Source organism: Theobroma cacao, chromosome 5 (genome assembly GCF_000208745.1).
Source record: "Theobroma cacao cultivar B97-61/B2 chromosome 5, Criollo_cocoa_genome_V2, whole genome shotgun sequence".
Classification (NCBI taxonomy): domain Eukaryota; kingdom Viridiplantae; phylum Streptophyta; class Magnoliopsida; order Malvales; family Malvaceae; genus Theobroma; species Theobroma cacao.
Window position 1 is genome coordinate 36,634,318 of NC_030854.1, and position 21,455 is coordinate 36,655,772.

Genomic DNA, 21,455 nt, shown 5'->3' on the forward strand with positions numbered 1-21,455 from the left:
TTGGACTTTGAAAACTCTCTTTATTAGTTGATATTTCTTAGTTTATTGTTTGATATGACAATTATGTAATGTTTATTTATTCTTAACTTCTTTATGGTGTATATAATATTTGATGATTATGATTGAAATAATTAATTAAATAGGTCAATAGTTATTGAGATAAATTAGATGAAAATTGAAATAATATTTGTTGATTATGGTTGTGGAGATAATATTGTTAATGGAAGTGAACTTTGTTAGTAAAGACATCAATAGCTAAACGTGATTTTCCTGAATTATTACTATCACACTAGACTTCTCTTCTTCTTTTATAGGTTCTCCTCCATTGTTAGGGTTAAAGGTTTTAGTAGTCGACTCATTGCTTTCTTTCATCTCTCATTTTTTTTATTTGATTCAATTTTTCTCTTGATTTTATTTATTTATTATTATTCATAAAAAAATTATTTATGAATTATGTGTTACTTATAAATTATTTGTTGAACTCTTTTTTATAATTTATTATTAATTGTAAACATTATGTTATGTAAAAATTTATTTTAAATAAATAAAAAATAAAGTTAATTTTTTTTTTAACAAAAAAATTTGTGATTAATAAGAAGTTATTTATTAAATACCCTTTATGGTAATTTTAACTAAAGTTAGAGTTTATATAACTTGTTTTGCCAAACAACTTATCTATAATGAAGAGCTTATAAAAAGTAAATTTACCAAACAATTTTAATTTAATTTTAAAAGCTATTATTTTTCATAAAAGCTTTATAATAACTTTTAAGTTAAAAAAAATTAGGTCAAACATGCTTTTAGTCTATGGCATATAACTTATAAATATTTGATCAACAGTCACTATCTATCCTAATTAACTTTCTATTTGGGCCAATATGCTAGGTGGTTGTTCTTCATTGGAAAATTCTATATGAATCTTATCTGAATTGAACAATAATCAGCAGAAAAATTGTTATTGTAAGAAGAAGAATGATAGCAAGAGCCCATGGTTCTTAAATTAAGATATATCTTGGTTAACAACTTTTAACACACAAATCTACTAGGAGTGGAATCTGACTTTTAGCATTGCTTATGTTAAATAACAGCTGGTTATGCAAGTTTTGTGCTTAGGCCTGTGGGAAACATGTGTAAATTGGGTGGATCTATTGCTGTGCTTTAGGTGACAATTACTTTCATTTGAATGCAATGAAGTACATACTAGGCCATTTCTGTTTCCACAGCTTGGTTTTTCTTCTTGTTTTCTTGGAGCTCACCATGGAAGTAAGACAGAGATCCCCAAAGAGATAAAACAACGAATATAGCTTTTTCAACCTGGAACTTTTCATGGAAAAACAATACAGCTAAAGATTCTGTCATCGGAAGTAGAGCTGCAATTATTATGCCAGACAACATAAGGAACCAAAGAAAATTACTCCAACAGCTCCCACGAAGAAGAACTTCCATAAGCCCATAAGATTGCACTCAACAGGATTACCAGATAGTATGTTGATTGCCCTAGCTCAAATTTACTTGCCTCTCTTGGAATTGCCTACAATGAGCAAGAGATTATTAGAAACTAGCATCCGTGAAATCAAACATAATAAGAGTTGTTAAGGGGAGTTTAGTAGATTCCCCTATTTCTGATAGGAATATGATACAATACCACTTTGAATGGTGCAAATACAGGGGAGTGTGGTGGACTATTTAATAGAAGGAAGGAGATATGACCTCAAATTCTTTGTGAAAATGCATCCCAATGGTGCAAAAAATAGTAGCTGAAAATGAAATAACCATTTGCATCTCCATCACCAAAAAGTAAGTAATAGTCTGCTTTGCTTTCTTGTATGTCAACTCAATAGTCGGCAACACAAATCCATAGAGTGCTGAAGCTACAAGTGTCATAAAAAATCCCAAGTAATATTGTCGGTTGGATTCATTTGATGGGCGATCTGAGCTTGTATAAAGTGCAAGAACCACTGCTCCGATAATAAATAAAAAAACTGAGTTAAAGGTAAAAGATATGAACTTATGTTTGACCAGTAGAAAGACAAATGCAACAGTAAAGGCCAATTAGGTTGAAATTATCATAGCTGAGGTAAAGACAGGGAGGCGAGCAACACCATGAGCATGTTAGAGAATGTCTAACAGATAAAATCCTATCAGCAGGAAATTCGAAAATTGTGGAAAGATGAAATACTTATCCAATGTACTCTGCCTTGCCAACAGATTTAATTTCTCCACAAATCTCTCTTGCTTTTGTTACAACAACCTCAACAATTTGATAACTATTTTATCTCCTAAGGTTTTATCTAGTAACAGTTTTTTCTTATCTTTAGGACTCTTTGAAAAAATGTCAAATAAACCTGTACAGCTTTATATATTTTTTTATTGTGAATTAAAAAATTAATACAACAAAAAATTATTCAGATTATTCAATCTTGTTATGGTATCAGAGCCATATCTCTAACGAGCTTTTTTCTTTTCTTTTTTCGACTCATACTTTAAAATGGCTTCTGATTCGTCTATTGATAACTCATCAATTGCTACTAATTCTTCCAATCCCACCAAAAATTTAATAACAATTAATACTGCTGCTCAGCTGCCTCTCAAACTCATGTCACTTAATTATTTTTCATGGAAGGCTCAGCTTAATGCTCTTTTGTTCGGCTTGGATTTTCTTGGGTATCTTGATAACACCTTTCTCTATCCTTTTGCAATAGTGGTTCAAAATGGTAAAACAGTTTCAAATCCAGATTATCTTCCATGGTATCGTCAAGATCAGCTGCTTCTTTATGCAATCTTTGCATCTCTAAGTGAAGGGGTCATTCCACTTGTTTCCTCTGTCGAAACCAACTAAGAGGCCTAAACTCATCTTTTCCGTCTCTATTCCAAGAGATTTACTACTCATATTATTCATCTCAAGGACAAACTTACTACAATTACTTGTGGATCTCTTTCTGTGACTGACTTTCTTATTTTCATTAAACAAATTGCAGACGAACTGTTCTTGGTGATCCGCCAAGTGATGCTGATCTTCTTGTCTACACCACTCGTGGTTTTGGTCCTGCCTACAAGGAACTTATCACTGCCATGAGGACTCGAGATACTATTGTTCCATTCGAAGAATTGTTTGATAAAATCATTGATCATGAAACTTTCCTTCTTCACAATGAAAAACAATATCTTGATCCTACTCCACCAACTGCAAATCTAGCCAAAAAGTCTTTTTCCTCCTACCATCATCTTAAGTCTTTATCTCCTTCCTCTGCACCAGGTTTACTTCCCAATCCTGTTTTTGTAAATAAACAATATAAACCCACCAACTTTTATAATTCCAATTCAAGTTCAATTGTTTGTCAATTTTGCAGTAAGTGCGGTCATGATGCCAAAAGACGTTTTAAACTATTTTATCAGCTTAGATCACAGCGTCATTCTACCAATCATGTCACCGCTTCTTCCTTAGCTTCTAATCAATGGATAGTCGATTTTGGTGCATCTCATCATGTTACCTCGAATATGTCTAATCTTTCTCTTCATCAACCTTATGAGGGCCCAGATGACATTCAAATTGGTGATGGTTCAGGTTTAAAAATAACTCACACAGGCTCAGTTTATTTTCCTTCCTCTTTTAATTTATCTAATGTTTTGTGTGTCCCATCTATTAAACAAAACTTAATATCTGTTGCTAAATTTTGTCGAACTGATCAAACCTCCATTGAATTTTTTCCATCTTATTTTCTTATCAAGGATCTTTGTACGGGGACTCCTCTACTCCACGGTAGGAATCGACATGATCTCTATGAGTGGCCGACTATATAAGGTGCAATTAAAAATTTGGTCGTGGCTCTTTCCACTGGCACCAATCCTTCAACATCTCCAATGATTTGGCATAGGCGTCTTAGACATCCATCTTTAAAAACAATTAAATCTCTTGTTCATTCTAGTTTAGTTTCACTTCCAACAATTCTGCCCTTAAATCTTTTATGTGACTTTTATTTATGTAATAAAAGACAACGTCTTCCTTTTGGTGAATCAACCTTAGAAAGTAATGGGCCCCTTGATTTAGTCTACACTGATGTCTGGGGACCTTCTCCTATTCAATCTATTGATAGATTCTACTACTATGTCATCTTTGTTGATCACTTTACAAAGTATGTTTGGTTATATCCCTTATGCCTAAAGTCTAATGTGTTTGCTATCTTTTGTCAATATAAGGCTGTGGTTGAGAAATTTTTTAAACGTTCCATTATCTCTGTTTACTCGGATGGTGGTGGAGAATATACTGCTTTAAAAGATTTCTTATGCACAATGGGTATTCAACACCTAAAAACACCACTTCACACACCTCAACATAATAGTACTGTTGAAAGAAGTTATAAACACTTAGTGGACATTGGCTTAACTCTTCTTCATCAAGCTAAACTACTTCTAAATATTGGTCCTATGCCTTTCAAACAACTATCTACCTAATCAATCGACTTCTTACTCCTATCATTAATTTTTCTTCTCTTTATAAAAAATTATTTCACAGAACACCAAATTACAACAAATTAAGTGTTTTTGGGTGCTTGTGCTTTCCCTAGTTGAAACCATATAATTCCAATAAACTCAAACCCAAGTCTTCTCCGTGTCTTTTTCTTGGCTATTCACTTAATCAAAGTGCATACCTTTGTTTGGATATCATAACAAACAAGATACACATTTCTTGTCATGTTCGATTTATAGAAACTGAATTTCCTTTGTCTAAAACTTTTGCCACTAATTCCTATAATATCTATGCACATGCTTGGTATCCTCCTGTCAATGTATTTCCATTACAAAAACTGTCTCTGCCCACCACTATGTCTCAAACATCAGCAACAACAACCACAATAGCTCCGTTGCATTCTCTATCGTAGCCATTCACAGCTTCATTGCCATCTTCTTCTGTTGGGTTAGGTAACTCCGTTACTAATTCTTTTCCTTTAACTAATATCTCTTCTTCACTTCCTTTCTCTAATTCTTCTGCAACAGATGTTACTCATTCAAATCCTTCTATCGCACCTCTAATACCTCCTTTTTCAACAATCTCAACTTCTTCAATTCCAAAACCTCCATCTCACACCATGATTACTTGCTCTAAAATTAACATTTTCAAACCCAAACGTCTTTATCAAACATCTACTAAACATCCTCTTCTTGATTCTATTGAACCCACATGTGTCACACAGGCAATTAAATAGGTTGAATGGAGGCAAGCCATGTCTGATGAAATTACAGCACTTCTTCGAAATGGAACATGGGAACTCACTCCTCCTTCGTCCTCTCATAATGTCATTGGATGCAAATGGGTTTTTTTAATCAAACGAAATCCTTATTGTTCAATCTCTAGGTACAAAGCACGTCTTGTTGCCAAAGGCTTTCACCAACGCCTTGGTATTGATTTTCATGACTCTTTCAATCCGGTTGTTAAGCCAACACAATTCGACTTATACTTGCTCTTGCATTATCCAATAATTGGCCACTCCGTCAATTGGATGTTAATAATGTTTTTCTACATGTTACATTTTTTGAAAAAGTTTATATGCAGCAACCACCGGGTTTTGTTAATCAAAATAATCTAGCTTTCGTTTGTAAATTACGAAAGGCAATTTACAGACTTAAACAAGCACCACAAGCTTGGTACACTAAGTTAAAAGGCCTTTCACTATCGTATGGTTTTGTTAACTCACGAAGTGATGCCTCACTCTTCATCTATCATAACAATGCCATTACACTCTACTTTTTGGTCTATGTAAATGATTTAATTATCACCGGCAATGACAACAAATTTCTTCAATGTTTCCTGCAAGCGTTGGCCACTCGGATTTCTGTCAAAGATCTTGGTGACTTTCATTATTTCCTTGGTATTGAGGTACTTTCGACTAAGTCTAGTCTTCTTCTTACTCAACACAAGTACATCCGTGACATACTAGAATGCACAAACGTGGTCAGAGCCAAGGAATGTACCATGCCTATGTCCTCTAGTCAATCCCTTCAGCTTCATGATGGCTCTCCACCTGTAAAAGCAACTAAGTTTCGCTAGGTAATTGGCACTCTCCAATACTTAATGCTCACCTGACCTGATGTTTCTTATGCAATCAACAAGCTGGCTCAGTTCATGCATTCCCCTACCAAGACTCATTGGTTTGCAGCTAAGCGGATCCTGCGCTACTTAAAATATACAATTTATCATGGTCTCTTTCTTCAACACCACCACCAACTTTGTGTTAGTGCCTTCACAGATGCAGACTGGGCGAGCAATCGTGATGATCGCACATCCACATCTGTGCACATTGTTTATTTGGGTGGTAATGCAATTTCTTAGTGTTCTAAGAAGCAAAAGTCTGTTGCTCATTCGTCAACAAAAGCGGAACATCGGGCTCTTGCCTCTTGTACTGCTGAGGTTCTTTGGATTCAAAACTTACTTCGTGAGTTGCATGTTAAGTGTTTATCATCTCCACAAATTTTCTATGATAACATAGGAGCATCATATCTCTCTATTGATTCTGTGTTTCACTCTCGCATGAAACATATTTCCATTGACTACCATTTTGTTCGTGATCATGTGGCTCATGGGTCCTTTTTTGTGTCCCACGTCTCATCAAAAAATCAACTTGTTGATGCTCTTACAAAGCCCTTATCATCCATCATTTTTCGTCAGCTACGATCCAAGATTGGCATCTCCAATGGGAGCACCGTCTTGCGGGGGATGTTAGAGAATGTCTATCAAATAAAATCCTATCAGCAGGAAATTTGAAAATTGTGGAAAGATCAAATACTTAGCCAATGTACTCTGCCTTGCCAACAAATTTAATTTCTTCACAAATCTCTCTTGCTCTTGTTACAATAGCCTCAACAATTTGATAACTATTTTATCTCCTAAGGATTTGTCTTGTAACAGTTTTTTCTTATCTTTAGGACTCTTTGAAAGAATGTCAGATAAACTTGTATAGCTTTATATACTTTTTGATTGTGATTTAAAAAATTAATACAATAAAAAATTATTCAAATTATTAAATCTTGTTAGAGCATAAAAAAGTCATCCACCCCAGGAAGAAGGCCTATACAGCACTAGCCAGAAACAAAGGAGGTTTAATGAAGAAAAGCCCGGTCCCAGGGCCCACCTTTCTTCGACGATACAAGTATGAAAATGTGAGAGGCAACATCATAAATGGCCAGCCAGCGGCTTCTAAACAGCTTGATATCCAAACTCCCTTACCACCTTTCAAGAAGTAGAGCCTCGTTATAAGGGGGCCACCAACATTTCCCAAGGCTAACAGTGTGCAATTCAACACAAGCAAGGATCTCTTCAGGCCTTTGCTCATCTTTTCCTCTTTGTAGGGTACTTCGTCATTGCTAGTGCGAGTATCCATCTTTAGATAGTGTTTATGTTCCACAAGATTTTGCAAAAGAAAGATTGCGAGATATAGCAAGTAAAACAAAGTTGATATATCAAGACATGAAGGCAATTTTTAAAATAAGTTATTACCATGAATTCTCAACTTAGAGAGTGAGTCTAGTAAGCAAGAATCAATATTTAATCGATACATGCAATCACAGATAGAATTAATTAAATGAAATTCTGCTTTTCAAGAACAAAAAAACACTAAATGAAGTTCTACTTATCATCACCATGAACAACAGTACCTATCCATATTCTACCTTCCACTGATGTGATTCCATCAACAATCACCGCCTTTTGCAATGGGAAACAGGCACTATTAGAAATAATTGAACCTGATGAACCTTTAAGAAGAAGATGTTGAAGAGAATGTAATGAAAACAAAAAAAAACAACCACAAATTTTTATTGTGCCCACTGCTCTATGCGAGAGGAGGACAGCGTCAAAGCAAATTGGATGGTTTTCAAGCAACTATCTTGTATTCGTACCAAGAAAATACTGTTGAATCAAACAAAGAAAGGAAAAAGACGATGGAAGGTAAGAGGTCGATCCAAACCTCTTCAAATTGTTCCCATGCATTCGCTTCTAATCTTTTTAGACAAAACCAAAGGCAAAAATGGAGACCTTTATGTGATACAAAAATCTTTTCGAAGAATCACAAGGACTCTAATTTGAGTGATGGGACATTTGAGTATATTTTACGAAATAATTTTTTTATCAGTACATTTAATTTTAAATTACGTAACTGAAAACAAAATTAAATTACATAATTAAAAAAAATTCTTTCTCATTCTATCCATTTTTTTTATGACGAATTCAAACTCGAATCTCTTACTTAAAGCTTCGAGTTCTTACTGCTTTAACATGAAATAGCCGTCTTTCATAAATCTTTATCTAATATAAGCAAGAACTACCTCAAATCCACACTAATAGACAAACAATCATTTTAATTAGCATAACTTCCAAAGTCAGACGAAAGACAAAAACAAAAAAAGGAAAGGTTCTTAGTTTAGCGAGGTAGACAAGACGGTTAAAAGAATCATTACCTTTATCTCTTAAGTGGTGCAAGATGATCTGCACATGGCGTTGGAATGCTTGCAGATGCTAGTTAGTCCATGGCCTATAACTTATAAATATTTGATCAACAGTCACTATCTGTCCTAATTAACTTTCTATTTGGCCAATAAGCTAGCTGGCTGTTCTTCATTGGCAGATTCTATATGAAGCCCTTAACGCACAAAGAATCTGATCTGAATTGAACAATAATCAGCGAAAATTTTGTTATAAGAAGAAGAATGGTAGCAAGAGTCCATGGATCTTAAATTAAGATACATCTTGGCTAACAATAGGAGTGGAATTTGACTTAGCATTGCTTTTGTTAAATAACAGCTGGTTATGCAAGTTTTGTACTTAGGCGTATGGGAAACATGTGGGGGTGGATCGATCACTGTGCTTTAGCTGAAATTGGTTTCGCAAATGAAAGATCAATATGTCATTTGAGCTTTCTGAAGACTTATGCTTGTCTTTCTAGTTCATCATCATTTTGAGCTGTAAAGCTTTGTAAGTTATTTTTTTTAATAAAATAAACTTGTTCAAGCAATATATATATGTATATATAAATATGTCATATGAGCATTACTGTCAACGCATGATCACGAATGATTCGGTCATTCTTTTTTTTTTAAAGAATTTAGATCAATTTAAATTGTTTATGAACATCAAACTTTAGTTGCTTAATCATAAATAAATTTCTATATCATTTGTTCCGCGAATAAACATTCAGTTGAATCATGTAAATTCTATATATATTGTCTCAATTTGCTATTAATTTGAGACTTTGAGTGCACTCAAAGTGATTGAGATTGAATTTTAATTATCAATTTCTTCTTGCTCTCTTCACAGAGAAAATAAACGATTATTCAGGGTATTATAACTCAATTATTCAGGGTAGCATTCAATCTGGTGAATTATAGCAATATAAGAGCTGAGGGAAAAGCTTTTCAAAAAAAATAAATAAGAGCTGAGGGTTAAAATAGCAAGGAAGAAAAACTGTTTCTTTTGTTTGATGGATATGTTCTTTATAAGAGAGATTCCCTTCCTTCAGCAGTGCTCCTTTTCTTCATGGGACCAAAGTTGGAGCCTCAACCTTCAAAGCAAAGGCGGACTATAGGCATTTATATAGGGAAATTTGGGGTACGAAGAGATTTAAGGACAAAAGTGGATAAACCTTTTTAAGGAAAAGCTACCCCAAAACTGGCCAGCGGTTAACACCCATGTTCCTAAGCAACCCAGGGCCGCAACAAAGTTTTAAGTATCTATAAGAAGAACTGCAGTTACAGAGTGACTATGCTTTCCCAAAAAAAAGATCTGAAGTTGAACGTCACAGACAAGGAAAGAGGGAGATAAAGGTTTAAAAAATTTTCAAAACTATTGTACTGGCTCAACCCTACGGTTAGCCTAATGCACAAGACAAAAAACTAAAATGTTTAGTTTGTTCTAACCTCATGAAATTAAGCAGAGTACAACACTACAGCAGTCCACAATTTAAACCAATTCAGTTTCACCATCTAAATTTTCTATAGTTTTTTTATCCCAAAGATGACATCAAACTCAAACAATCCTACTTAGTACCCATAATTTGAACCATAAACAGAGCCATAGCCTCCAGTATGGCCCGCATGTCCTGGATTGGATGGTGGTGATGCATATACAGAACTATGAGCCGCATAAGGATTATAAGCTTGGTCAGTAGCCCCACCTGTTTGCCCCTGAGCTGGTGCTGCAGCTTCAGCCATAAAATTCTGCAACACAATATGAGGAATATCAATATTTATCCCAATAGGAAGAGAGTAGAAGAAACGATTGATAACAGTAGGCAATGGCTATAGTTTTCTAGTCAATAAAGTGCATATCAATGGTAGCCAAAGGGAGCATATTCTAACAATACAAGACCATCCCATGCAGGGAGAGATAGAAGCTCATGGAAACCAAACAAAATTTCAAGGGGATTTAGCCAAAACACTAGCGTGCTTAATACTAGCTCTACTATAGAATTATGTTAGCAAGCTATATGGAAAATGAGCTTTAAAATCATCATTACAAGGACACTCTCATTTTTACTCCCAAGCATTACTTTCAAAATCATCTTAGTGAAAACTCTTCATCTTATGCATCCCTCTATAATCATGCATCAGAATGATACAAGATTTCCTTTATCCTACTGCAACTGAGCAAAACCATCAGAAGTAGTATAGTTTAACATCTGTGTGAGTAAATGCTTGCTTTCTAGCTTGGACATGAAAAGACATTATAATTAGGACCCATGGTAACTATTAGCAGCTGTGTAAATTAAAACGACAGAGACACTGACCAAGCCTCCTGGCAGGTGAAATTCGCACTACAAGGAAACCAGAATCATAAGCCATTAAAAAACACATGGAAACTGTTTCCAATATCTAGCAAACAGAAATAGAAATATCAAAAAAGTTCAAAAGCCAGGGCAAAGAACATTGCCTGTATCAGTTGCTGAGCGGTTTGAACTTGAGAAGCAGTTCCACTTATTTCAACTGTCATTTCACCAGGAACACCCCTAGTTTCCTGTATGGTGACAGTTGCCCCACTAGCACGTCGAATATAGCTAATACTTGCACCAGCTGTCCCAATAACAGCATCAGCATAAGATAGCGGAATTTGCATTTGCTGCGTGACCTGCAAAGAAGAAACACAGAAAAGTTTGTTAGCATACTAGGATCTGGTTTGTTGAAGCAGGCCAAGACCACTCATTAATTTCAACTTTACAGGACTAGAAAGACCTTGCTGTCAGGAGCCTAAAATTTAAATTAGGCTCAGTCCAACAGTCTCTGAACTCAAAACCAAAACTTGACCAACAAAAGACAAAAATAAAACAAATAGGTGGATCAATGCATGACGATGCCTACATACATCTGTACGATGCAAGAGCATCAGAGGTTTGCAAAAACATCCCCTTCCACCACCTTTCAGGCCAAGGCAGGACAACTTACTCTACACAGAACTCCAGTATTACAATTTGGTAAGCTCTCCCCAAAAGAATTAAACAACCCAAACCAAGAACAAGGAAACACATAACAGTAGCTGAGAATCAAACTCCAAAGTATCTTCTTCTCAGGCGACACAGAAAAATAGGGGAAAAAATGGAGGGACCACCAGGTAAGTACAAGTATGGGATTACCTGTGTGATCATTGATGGCGCACTCTGGGGATTTGATGATGCATGGGCACCCATTGGGGCTTCTCTTCCATAGGCAGAGATACCCTGATGTGGCTGTTTCTCGATAGGAGGTGGCATGTCAGCAGGAGCGTAGTAATTGTCCAGTTGCCGGGGAGGTGGCATGTACTGAGGATTGTGTCCAAAACCAGCACCTCCACTAGCATTTGGAGGAACACCTTGGGGTGGACCCCAGGATTGATGAGGTGGCATGTGATCCATCTGAGGATTAGACATTTGCATCTGGCACAAACACGTAGCAAAATTTCATCACTCTACACACTAACAGAGGCACACGTAATCCCTTTATCAACAAAAAATAGAAGCCTCACATGCATTTCAAATAATGGAATTATACTGCGGTCCACTAGAAACTTCCTAAGATGAGACGCAATTAGCTCCACTGCTTTGTGCACGCCAGCTGCTTCTCCTACAACTTCAACAACCCTATCATCTTGAAGAGCAAAGACTGGAAGGTCTTCTGCAGACATTTTATTTAACAAGGAGAAAGAGAAAAGAAATGTCAACATATCATGATAAAGCAGCCAATCAGAACTATTAAAAGCACAAAAATTTACAAATGAAATCCTTTGGACAAAATGGTAGTTTAAAATTATCAAAGTATGCCAAACCTAAACAGCTTCAAATTATCAGCATTGGAACTAAAACAACCATATTCTTGAATTTGGGTAAAAATCAAGACAGTCATATTCAATATAATTCACCCTCAAGTTCATGAAACAAGTGCACACAGATTTACACACAGGGTACAATACTAAACCCTACTAAGTTAAACACTTAAAAATAGGTTGTGCAGATAAAAAATATGTAAAAAATGTGAGAAACAAAATCCTGATAAGAAACCTGCTCCAAGAACTCTAACAACACAACCAGAAGATTCTTGAATGGATTTGACAGTTGTGCCTTGTTTTCCAATCAAACTTCCAGCTTGAGAGGCTGGGACTAGCAGCCTTGTTGAAACCTTGGTTCCTACAGCTGTAGGTGCATGAGATGAATCACCGTCCAAACCATCAACAATCCGTTTATGGACCCTCAAAAGCCCATCCATAGCAGGTGGAAGAGAAGAATCAGGCTCCTCCTTCGCAGATACCATTACCTATTCACAAGACAAAGAGCATCATCAGCACAAAGTCTAGAGTGTTACAAATTATAGTCCATATGCCCAATAAGTTGGGAAGAGAAATACGAAACTAATACAAACCCAAATTCTATTACAACCCACCAGCAAATACGGATGGAAAAGGGGGAATAAATATGAAGCATACTGTATCGAAAAGGTGAAAATAATGCCATATTGGATCAGATTCAATATATCTATAACATAATATTAAAATACTTTGTTTAAAGGAAATCACTTGATTTTGTTCAACAATAATATAGATTTATACTAGAACTATTTTATTTCAGCAGGACTATAACTTTATCTTATTAGAGTTATTGTTTCCCAATATAATGTACAAGTATCTGTGCATGCACTAAATCTGCGATAAGAGCACAGACTTATTAACCAACTTGTTGTCACCTGCTATGTTTTACAAGTTATTTGGATCACAGGACAATGTTGCCAAGAACAGAATTGTAAGCCCAAAGCCATGTGACTTTGAATTTTATTAGGAAATATATCATACATGCATATAATATCCGTGTTATTGAGACAATTTTTACTTGAATTTGGGTAAACTTAGACCATAATTATTGTAGGCATATGTATGATGTTCACAAATAAGAGTTTAATTTTAGCTTGATTTCCAGGGATCTTAGAGCTGTTTCCACAGGTTCCCCTAAGATTCGTTAACTGCGGCAAGACACCAATCATCCAGGTTTTGAAGTTACCAGAGAGGAAGCAGGGCTTCTTGGTACGGTTGTTCGTACAAGATGTGTCTGTTAATTCAGATCAAACTTTCAGCACTTTGAAATGCTCAATGCTGATCCCTGCAATCTGGGACTTTGGTTCCTCAAAATTGGAGTCTTATTGATGATTGACTCCTTGCCTTAAAATTTGCGAACGGAACCTGCACAGACTCATTTTTGTTATTGCAATAATGGGAACTGTATTTATATTTTATGTATTGCTTCTTATGACCTTCGTTATAGTCTTCCTCAATTAATCTTTAAAATAATATCATGCCTGGGGCATGTAATTGACTGCCAATGTGTCGAAACTTTAAGAGGTGATGATCAATTATTATGTAACAAAGAATTATATTTATTCAATTTACTGCAATGTGAAGCACTTTGAATCTTATATCCATTAATTTAGAACTTCAATTCTTCCTCCTATTTCTTCAATGTTTTCTTATATACCTTCTTTATTTAGATTAGAAAGGAATATTTTAAAGCTTAACTTTGCCTTGGAGATGTATATTTGATATTTCCTGCTTTTTATTATTTTCATGTCTTATGGTAAATTAAATGAACCAATATGTCATATAGTAAGCAGTCCTAAAACTAGGAGAGATCTAGCTAAAATCAAAGAGCAAGCTTTAGTATTTACGATAGTGAAAATTATTTCCACATAATCGTACAACTACATGGCTTCACTATAGAAACAAATAGCAAATAAATGCACATGGAACGTCAAACAAATAACAACAAATAAAAAGAGAACAGCAAGTCCAACAAGAATCATAAGATATGCAGAACAGAAAAGCAGGTACATAAATCTCCTGCAATGAGCGTCTGCTTAAGTTAGCAGTTAAAGATAGCCACTTTCTGCTGCAGAATCATTCTACAAAATAGAAGATAATGCATATTGTAGTACAGACAGTAAGCAACAAGTAGAACAGGTTCTACTGTAAAAGCCTATTCCCAGAATCGAAACTAAGTATAAAATAAGCTGGGATGAGAAGGGAGAAACTTACAGCTCTCTCTGTTGTCCCTGGAGGACCATCAAGTATCTTGATACGAGCTCTTGTCTCCTCAACTATTTTTTTTATGAACTCCCCTTTACGTCCTATTATACTACCAACCTTTTGTGCAGGCACCAACATCCGAAACACACTCTCTCCAGGCCATCCAGGCCACTTCTTTTCAACACCTCCAGCCACTGCCTCATCTTCATGTTCTTGTTTTGGTTGATGTGGTGATTCCTGTTGCAAATTCTGCTCCTCCAAGTTCTCTTCCGCATTTTCCTCCAAGTTCAAGTCAGGCTCCAAGTTCAAGTTCGGCTCCAAGTTCAAGTTTGGCTCCAAGTTCAAGCTCTGCTCCAAGCTCAAATTCTGCTCCAAGTTCAAATTCTCCTCCGAGTTTTCAGGTTCTTGTACCTGTTCCTCTTCATGCTCAACAAAGCTTTGATCAACTTCAGCCATAAGCGTTTTACTGCAGAAAAGGAAAATTAAAAAAAAATGAACAAATGAAAAATAGTACAATGCAAATATTAGTGCCAATCAGACTGTTTCTTTCAAATAAAAGTCGATAATAGCAAATATTTATGCCAACCTCCCATACCCCAAAACTCAAGCAAACAATTGATAACCCAACAATATTGATTCTACCAGACAAACAAAAACAAAACAAAACAAAAGAAATAGAAAAAATCTTAACTTAACCCAGCAACAACTAGTAATTCAACCCCAGAAAAATGCATATAACTACAAATAAAAAGAACCCAATAATGGGAAAACTTTAACAAAAGTATTGAGTAAGCTCACAAAAAAAACCCTAACTTTACCCAGAGAGTAATTCAAATCCAAAAAAGAATTGCATATTAAAACAAAACAGAGAGAACCCATTAATGAGTAAGCCTAGAAAAAACCCAAATCGGAAAGAAAATTAAAAGCGTGTAAAGAATATGAACTACAACATAAAAACCCTTAAAGCAAAGAAATGGATTTATTTTGGAGACTAACCTGAGATGGAAAGAGAATAATATACGACGAGGAAGATGGATTGGGTTCGACTCGTGAAAACAAGAGAGAACGAGAGAGAGAAGAAACAAAATCTGGGTAGGTTCTGAGGGGTTTTTGGAAGAGAGAAACGAGACCAGAAAACTTGTGAAATTATCTTGATGTAGGGGGATTTGAGGGGTTCATTTACGTTTGGAGCCCTTAAATAAAGTTGAATTTGCGTTTATGACCCTAGGTAAAATCAAAATGACAAAAAAACAACCCTATATTTGGGCTGTAGTCTCTTATCCATGGCCTAGGCCTTCTCTTCTTGGGCCATAAATTCTGAGGACCTCTGTTTTTCTATTCTTTGGGCTTTAGTTGAACTTGCATAACCAAAATGAACAAAGACAAAGGGATCTTCCAGTTCCAGTATGGAGATAGAATGTGCATTGGATCCATTGCCATGAAGTTAAATGACACATGCAGCATACATCAGACAATCAACTTTTACAATGGCAGGAGCAGAACAGATTTGGGGATCCCTGCAGGGTTCAGTTAATGTATTTGCACAAGATTTTTGTCCATAACTCATTAGGATACTAGTTTGGAACAGATTTGGAATGCATATTACCCAAGAGATCATTTAAGACAGAAGAATCTAATCAGAACTGCTAAGTTCAGTGTGTATTAAATCATGAATACTGCTTTTCTGCCCCCAAACATGTGCTCTTTATTAGACAAAGAAGGCTGCATCACAGATTCCTCATCCTGTTACATGCTCTGAATCATTACTGCAGTATAGGTGCAAATAATATGGTAGAAATCAAGGGGCTTGACAATATCTAGAATAATCACACAGTAAAAACTTTTCTCCTGTAAACAAAAACTCAATACAGGGAAAGAGAACTGATTACCATGACTAACTGTAGACACCATTCAATGAAATATATTCCATTAAAGACAGTCTCAAAGAGAAAGATAGAACCATCTCAATAGCATTCAATGCAAGCAGTGCAAATCTTTTTGTCCTAATAACTTTAGATCCAGAAATTGAGAGGAAACATGATATACTACTAATTCAATATGACTGAAATAAGCAAAGGACATTATCTAAGAAGGGAAGAAAGGGACGAAACACGAAACGACATGATTTTTGTTTGTTCTGTTCAAAAAAAAAACATGATTTTTGTTTGTTTGATGGTAAAGACTACGAGACATAGCATGATTAAAAATAGCTTAAGGTAAGTTGAAATTATGATGCAGGCACACCTAATGAACTCCTCAATATCCATTGATTAGAGTACTCTGGATAGATAGACTGACAGAAAGGAAAATTCTTATCAGAACCTCAAGTAGGTTGCTAATGGCGACCAGGCAACTCCGAAGACTAAATCCAATCAGTACCCTTTTGAAGCCTCAACAAGGTAAAGTGCCTTTTGGAATTGTAATGAGGAGAGACTGATAAAAATTTATCGACTAGGAAACGCTCTCTTAAACCTAACACCACCATATTTGCTAATTTTATGCATTAGGAAATAAAATGACAGATGAATTTGACTGCAGAAACTTACAGCGCCTTTCCACATCATTTCTAATTTATCCATTATTTTCATACCATGTAATCCTGAATACCAGATTCACCTAACCAAATTCGTTGTTACAACCATATAAGAAAAATTGTGGATAAAATCCAGGCTTGGTTTCACAAGCCATATCAAGTTTTTGGCTCCTAGCATTTTCCAGGTATCATGAAATTGCTTGACTGGTTTTAATTGAATTTCTTGAGCAATAATGTAAGACAATACTATATATGCATAATTGTAAATATCACACAGCTGTTTCACTTAGCATCTGAATACTCATCATACCTGGACATGATAATATTAAAGATAAGTTGAAAAGTCTAACATTATGATTCAAGCATATAGTAGTGTACATAGATTCAAAGAAACTTTACTTCACAGTTTAAGTGACAAGTTGAAGATCACTGGAAAGAACAAAGCAAACAGGGCATTCTACTTCCTGAGAATGTTAATATAATATTCTTGCTTCCACTAGAACTCAAACAAAATAAGGAAAGAAAAAGGACTTCTATAAATCAAATATCGATCAAGACTTGAGTTCTTTTTATTTATGCTCCATATACTATACTGTATTTAAAGCATATCTTTAGATATATGTAAGCTTTAATCCATTTTAAACAACTAGGTAGCATTAATCCAATTAAAATCATTCATGGCAACAACAGAAACAAGAACATCAGTTGACTTTGTTAGAATCATGTTGAGGAAGAGCCTCTCGGGCTTTGGAATTCCACTTTCCAAATGTGACAGTGACAGAACACAGTATTGAGACTCAAATATAGTGAAAGCTTTCAAAGCTTGAAACTAAAGGGATACTCCACATTCAATCCTGATTACTGATGTAGGACAGAATAAAAAATGTATACATTACAGTTAATATCACTTTATTTTTATCAAACAGTCAACAGTAAGAACTAGGCTTCAGCGAGTCAAGCATACAAATTGCAGAAAAAGTGATTACTACAGTTTCTTCCTAATTGAATAGTCAATCTTTATGTGCATTGACAAAGAAAAATACAAATTCAAAAACAGACACTCCCTTATAGAGTAGAAATCATTCTATGAAGCTGTCTCTCTAGTCTATTATGTATTAACTACTCCACAAGGGATTCATGTTCAATGAATACCTACCTATTCTCCTGCTAGTAAGTACTACTAAGAAAGAATGTGAATGTAGAACTACAACAATAAACATCAATTTTGCTTCACTCTATTGTCATTCCTCATCTTTGGAAGTACCCTCTGGTGGCCCATTGGCAGCATTCATCAGCAAGTCGAACTTTTCAGACTTCCCCAACACAATTTCAATCTAAAAAAGTAGGCAAGGAAAAATAGAAACAAGACAAAAATAGAGATCAGAAGGAATGTATATTCGGTGACCAAATCCAGCAGCAAATATATATATGATAAGAATCTAAACCTTGGCCTTTTGCACAACACGCCCTTTATTCTCATCCTTCATGCCAACTGTAGATGTCATAACTTCTGCTTTGTTCCATAAACAATCAGTATCAAATCAACCATGTTCATCAAGGATGAAAAAGATTTTAGGTTTAAGTGATAGAGATTCTTACTTTTCTCAATAGCCAGTCCATTATTCTTCAAAATCTCAGCAATTGTGACAACAGTAGTTATAGCTGCAGTAAAAGTTTGAGACAAATTTCAGGCAGCATCATGAGAATGAATAATTTCAAAGCCAATAAACATGAAGAGGTGAACTACCAGATGGCCAGTGAAGCATCCAAACAAGTCAAAAGTACCAAAACTTAAAAAAAAAAAAAATGCTCCTTATCCTCATCATTTTAGGTTGCTTTTCAAAAGACAATTATTTGCTATCAGAAAGGTAATTGAAAGACTGAGATAATAGGATTCACAGTTTACAGCAACAAAAATATGAAAGACAGCTTCAAAGAGATGTACCCATGCCCAAGGCAGAAAGCTCAACCTCATTATGCTGCTGAATGTATCTCTGCATCAAAAGAAAACAAAACAAAAACATGTAGCATAGTATGAATGCCCTCGTACATAGACCCGAAAATTTGCAGATTAAGAGAATTTATTTGTGACTTCTGGGGAAACATTATGTGATCTAGAAAGGATAAGATTTGTCCTGGAATCACCTTACAAACATGATTTAGTCCCACAGTAATGAGAAAGTGCTAATAACATAAAAACTCCACATTTAATTGCTTGAAAAAATAAATGGAAAAGAAGCTTTAAATGTGCATCAAGTTAAATCACATTCTTTGCAGTTACATTAGATCTATAACCACAGATGTATTGCAAACATTTAACAGGATAAAAACTTAATGCTATTAAAAATAAATTAAAAAAAATTCAATAAGATAAAATTATCATTATTAGCCTCTAACTTATTGAGAATTTCAGAATAAAATTAAAAAAAAAACATAGTAACAGCAGTTCAGTGTGAACATGAACAGCTAAGTAGATCAAATGACACATTAAAAAAGACCGGATAAAAAAATTCCAAGATCACCTCCAAAACATCATTTTGCATGAAACAAATCAAATAAAAACAAAAACCCAGATCGAAAAACCCATACTTTGGCAAGATTAACGTAGAAAAACAAAGGCTTTTTGGTGTTAGACACTTGAATCCTGTTCTTCTTCTGCGCGTCTCCTTCTGCTGCAGCCACTGTCTCCACAGCCATTTCTGACTGTCTTTCTCTTGTTTCGTTCTTCCTTTTATTTGTATAATGCTTCTCAAATTCTTTGCTTTTCTTTTCTCTTTTTGGAGTTTTTGCAATTTTTCATTTCACTGTCTCTCATTTTCTCCCGTTTCCTTTATGTTTTTGTCTAGCGGGAAAGTTGGAAGAGAAAATACCGTTATGGAATTGGTGGGCCATATATGGGAGCAAATGAACCAATGAGAAGTGGACGCGTGGTGAGACCTTATTGGTAGTAGACGAAGTAAGAGAAAAATACGGGGTCTTTGTTCAATGGAAAACCGTTAAATCTTCTAATCTCGAGTTCTAGAAAATGGGCTTCAAGCCCATACACTTGGGATTGCTTTAAGGGCCACTTACAGCAAATGGGCTTTTACTAGAGGGGTCATGTAACGACAATACGAATTTCAATCACATTTATATATATATATATATATATATGATTAAAAATGTATCGAAAAATAATGAAAAACAGTCGAACTCGTCTCTGACAACCGACTATAATGTTCGTGTGTTATCCTTCCAAATGTGTTTATAAAAATTCGGCTCGAATACTGTAACTCTGATATCAAATAAAAATATGAAATCTCTAACTCATAAATAAAAAAAAATATGTGCAGAGTCTCAATCATAGGCTTCTATTTATTACAAAATCAATTTGAGGTCCACTGACAAAGTCTGAAGGGAAGTGAGCAAATTCAACTTGAAATTGGCTTTCTCTTTTAAGTGAATCAGAGAAGATCACAAATGCATACAAAATAATGTCGGTGATATGGAAGTGTCATTTGCTTAAGAGTATAATCTATGGTTTGATGGCATGAAGCCAAAAGAGAAAACAAAGAAGTATGGGGACAACCGTATCTTGTTGAATAGTCATTTTCCCATGAGCCAACCATGGAAAAAGAAGAAGGAAAAAAGGTTCTTCTAGGAACATAAAAAACATGTTGGGGACAAAACGTGATGTCTTAAAACAAGCTTTTTTTTTTTTTTTTTTAGTATTTAGGACTCCCCCCCCCCCCCCGCCCCCCCCATTGATGTATGTATGTTTACTACAAAGTTCAATTCTTCTCTCTTTTGATCCCCACCCAAAGCATTTGAAGGTCATTCTCTCTTATATATATATATCCATTTGGTTGATACTCAAAAGGTGGTGAAACCCCCTCCCTTGTTCCACTCCCCTTCTAAGGTTTGCAAATTAACATTTCAATGGAAAGCACTTGAACTTTTCAATTCAAGTTCAAGATTTGGGGATTTATAAATGAAACAATGGTATTTCTCTCTTCGTATTTCAATATTACAACTAATAGTTAAAATTTGAAATATACACCTGTGCGTATATATACAAAAATGTGAAAATAAGGGTAAAACCTAAATTAAAATATATGTTAGATTTAAGAAAAAACGTATTATTGAAGTTGAGTATAAAGATTCTAAATTATACAACCGAAGATAATTATCTCTCATCTTTTTCACTCATCTGTCTTAGGACTTAACTCTCAAAGCTGTATAAATGAAATAATGTTATTTCTCTCATATTTCAATATCAAAAAACTTGTAATTAACAATTTCAACATGTACGCATACACACATGTGCAAATGAAAGTAAAATCCAAATTAAGATATATCTTAAATGTTTTTAAAATATTAATAATGTATTATCGAGATAAATGATTAAGATTTTGACCT

General features: G+C 35.0%; 2 protein-coding genes and 1 pseudogene across 3 annotated transcripts; all 3 read right to left on the reverse strand.

The window, feature by feature from the left end:
* Positions 1,201-7,686, reverse strand: LOC18600158 (annotated as a pseudogene).
* Positions 9,804-15,681, reverse strand: LOC18600160 (flowering locus K homology domain). Of its 2 annotated transcripts, none has more exons than XM_018121885.1 (7): positions 15,521-15,681; positions 14,534-14,990; positions 12,516-12,768; positions 11,984-12,129; positions 11,616-11,894; positions 10,919-11,113; positions 9,804-10,206 (listed from the first exon to the last, which is right to left on the reverse strand). In XM_018121885.1, the coding sequence occupies exons 2-7, from the start codon at positions 14,978-14,980 to the stop codon at positions 10,030-10,032; spliced, it is 1,497 nt and encodes a 498-aa protein (XP_017977374.1). In that variant the 5' UTR covers positions 14,981-14,990; positions 15,521-15,681; the 3' UTR covers positions 9,804-10,029. The 2 variants fall into 2 exon arrangements, with proteins under 2 accessions (XP_017977374.1, XP_007030532.2); XM_007030470.2 differs by having other exon boundaries at positions 11,984-12,132; positions 15,521-15,680.
* Positions 17,975-19,890, reverse strand: LOC18600161 (uncharacterized protein At2g34160). Its single transcript, XM_007030471.2, has 5 exons — positions 19,647-19,890; positions 19,003-19,051; positions 18,657-18,719; positions 18,503-18,567; positions 17,975-18,391 (listed from the first exon to the last, which is right to left on the reverse strand). The coding sequence occupies exons 1-5, from the start codon at positions 19,752-19,754 to the stop codon at positions 18,299-18,301; spliced, it is 378 nt and encodes a 125-aa protein (XP_007030533.2). The 5' UTR covers positions 19,755-19,890; the 3' UTR covers positions 17,975-18,298.

Coding starts and splice junctions, on each gene's coding strand:
- LOC18600160 (XM_007030470.2), bottom strand. CDS start 14,980: ATGGCTGAAGTTGATCAAAGCTTTGTTGAGCATGAAGAGGAACAGGTA. Junction 12,769..14,533: donor CAGGGACAACAGAGAGAGCT/GTAAGTTTCTCC, acceptor TCTTGTGAATAG/GTAATGGTATCTGCGAAGGA. Junction 10,207..10,918: donor CCGCTCAGCAACTGATACAG/GCAATGTTCTTT, acceptor ATTGTGTTGCAG/AATTTTATGGCTGAAGCTGC.
- LOC18600161 (XM_007030471.2), bottom strand. CDS start 19,754: ATGGCTGTGGAGACAGTGGCTGCAGCAGAAGGAGACGCGCAGAAGAAG. Junction 19,052..19,646: donor TCTACGTTAATCTTGCCAAA/GTATGGGTTTTT, acceptor CTTTTGATGCAG/AGATACATTCAGCAGCATAA. Junction 18,568..18,656: donor TGGACTGGCTATTGAGAAAA/GTAAGAATCTCT, acceptor GGAACAAAGCAG/AAGTTATGACATCTACAGTT.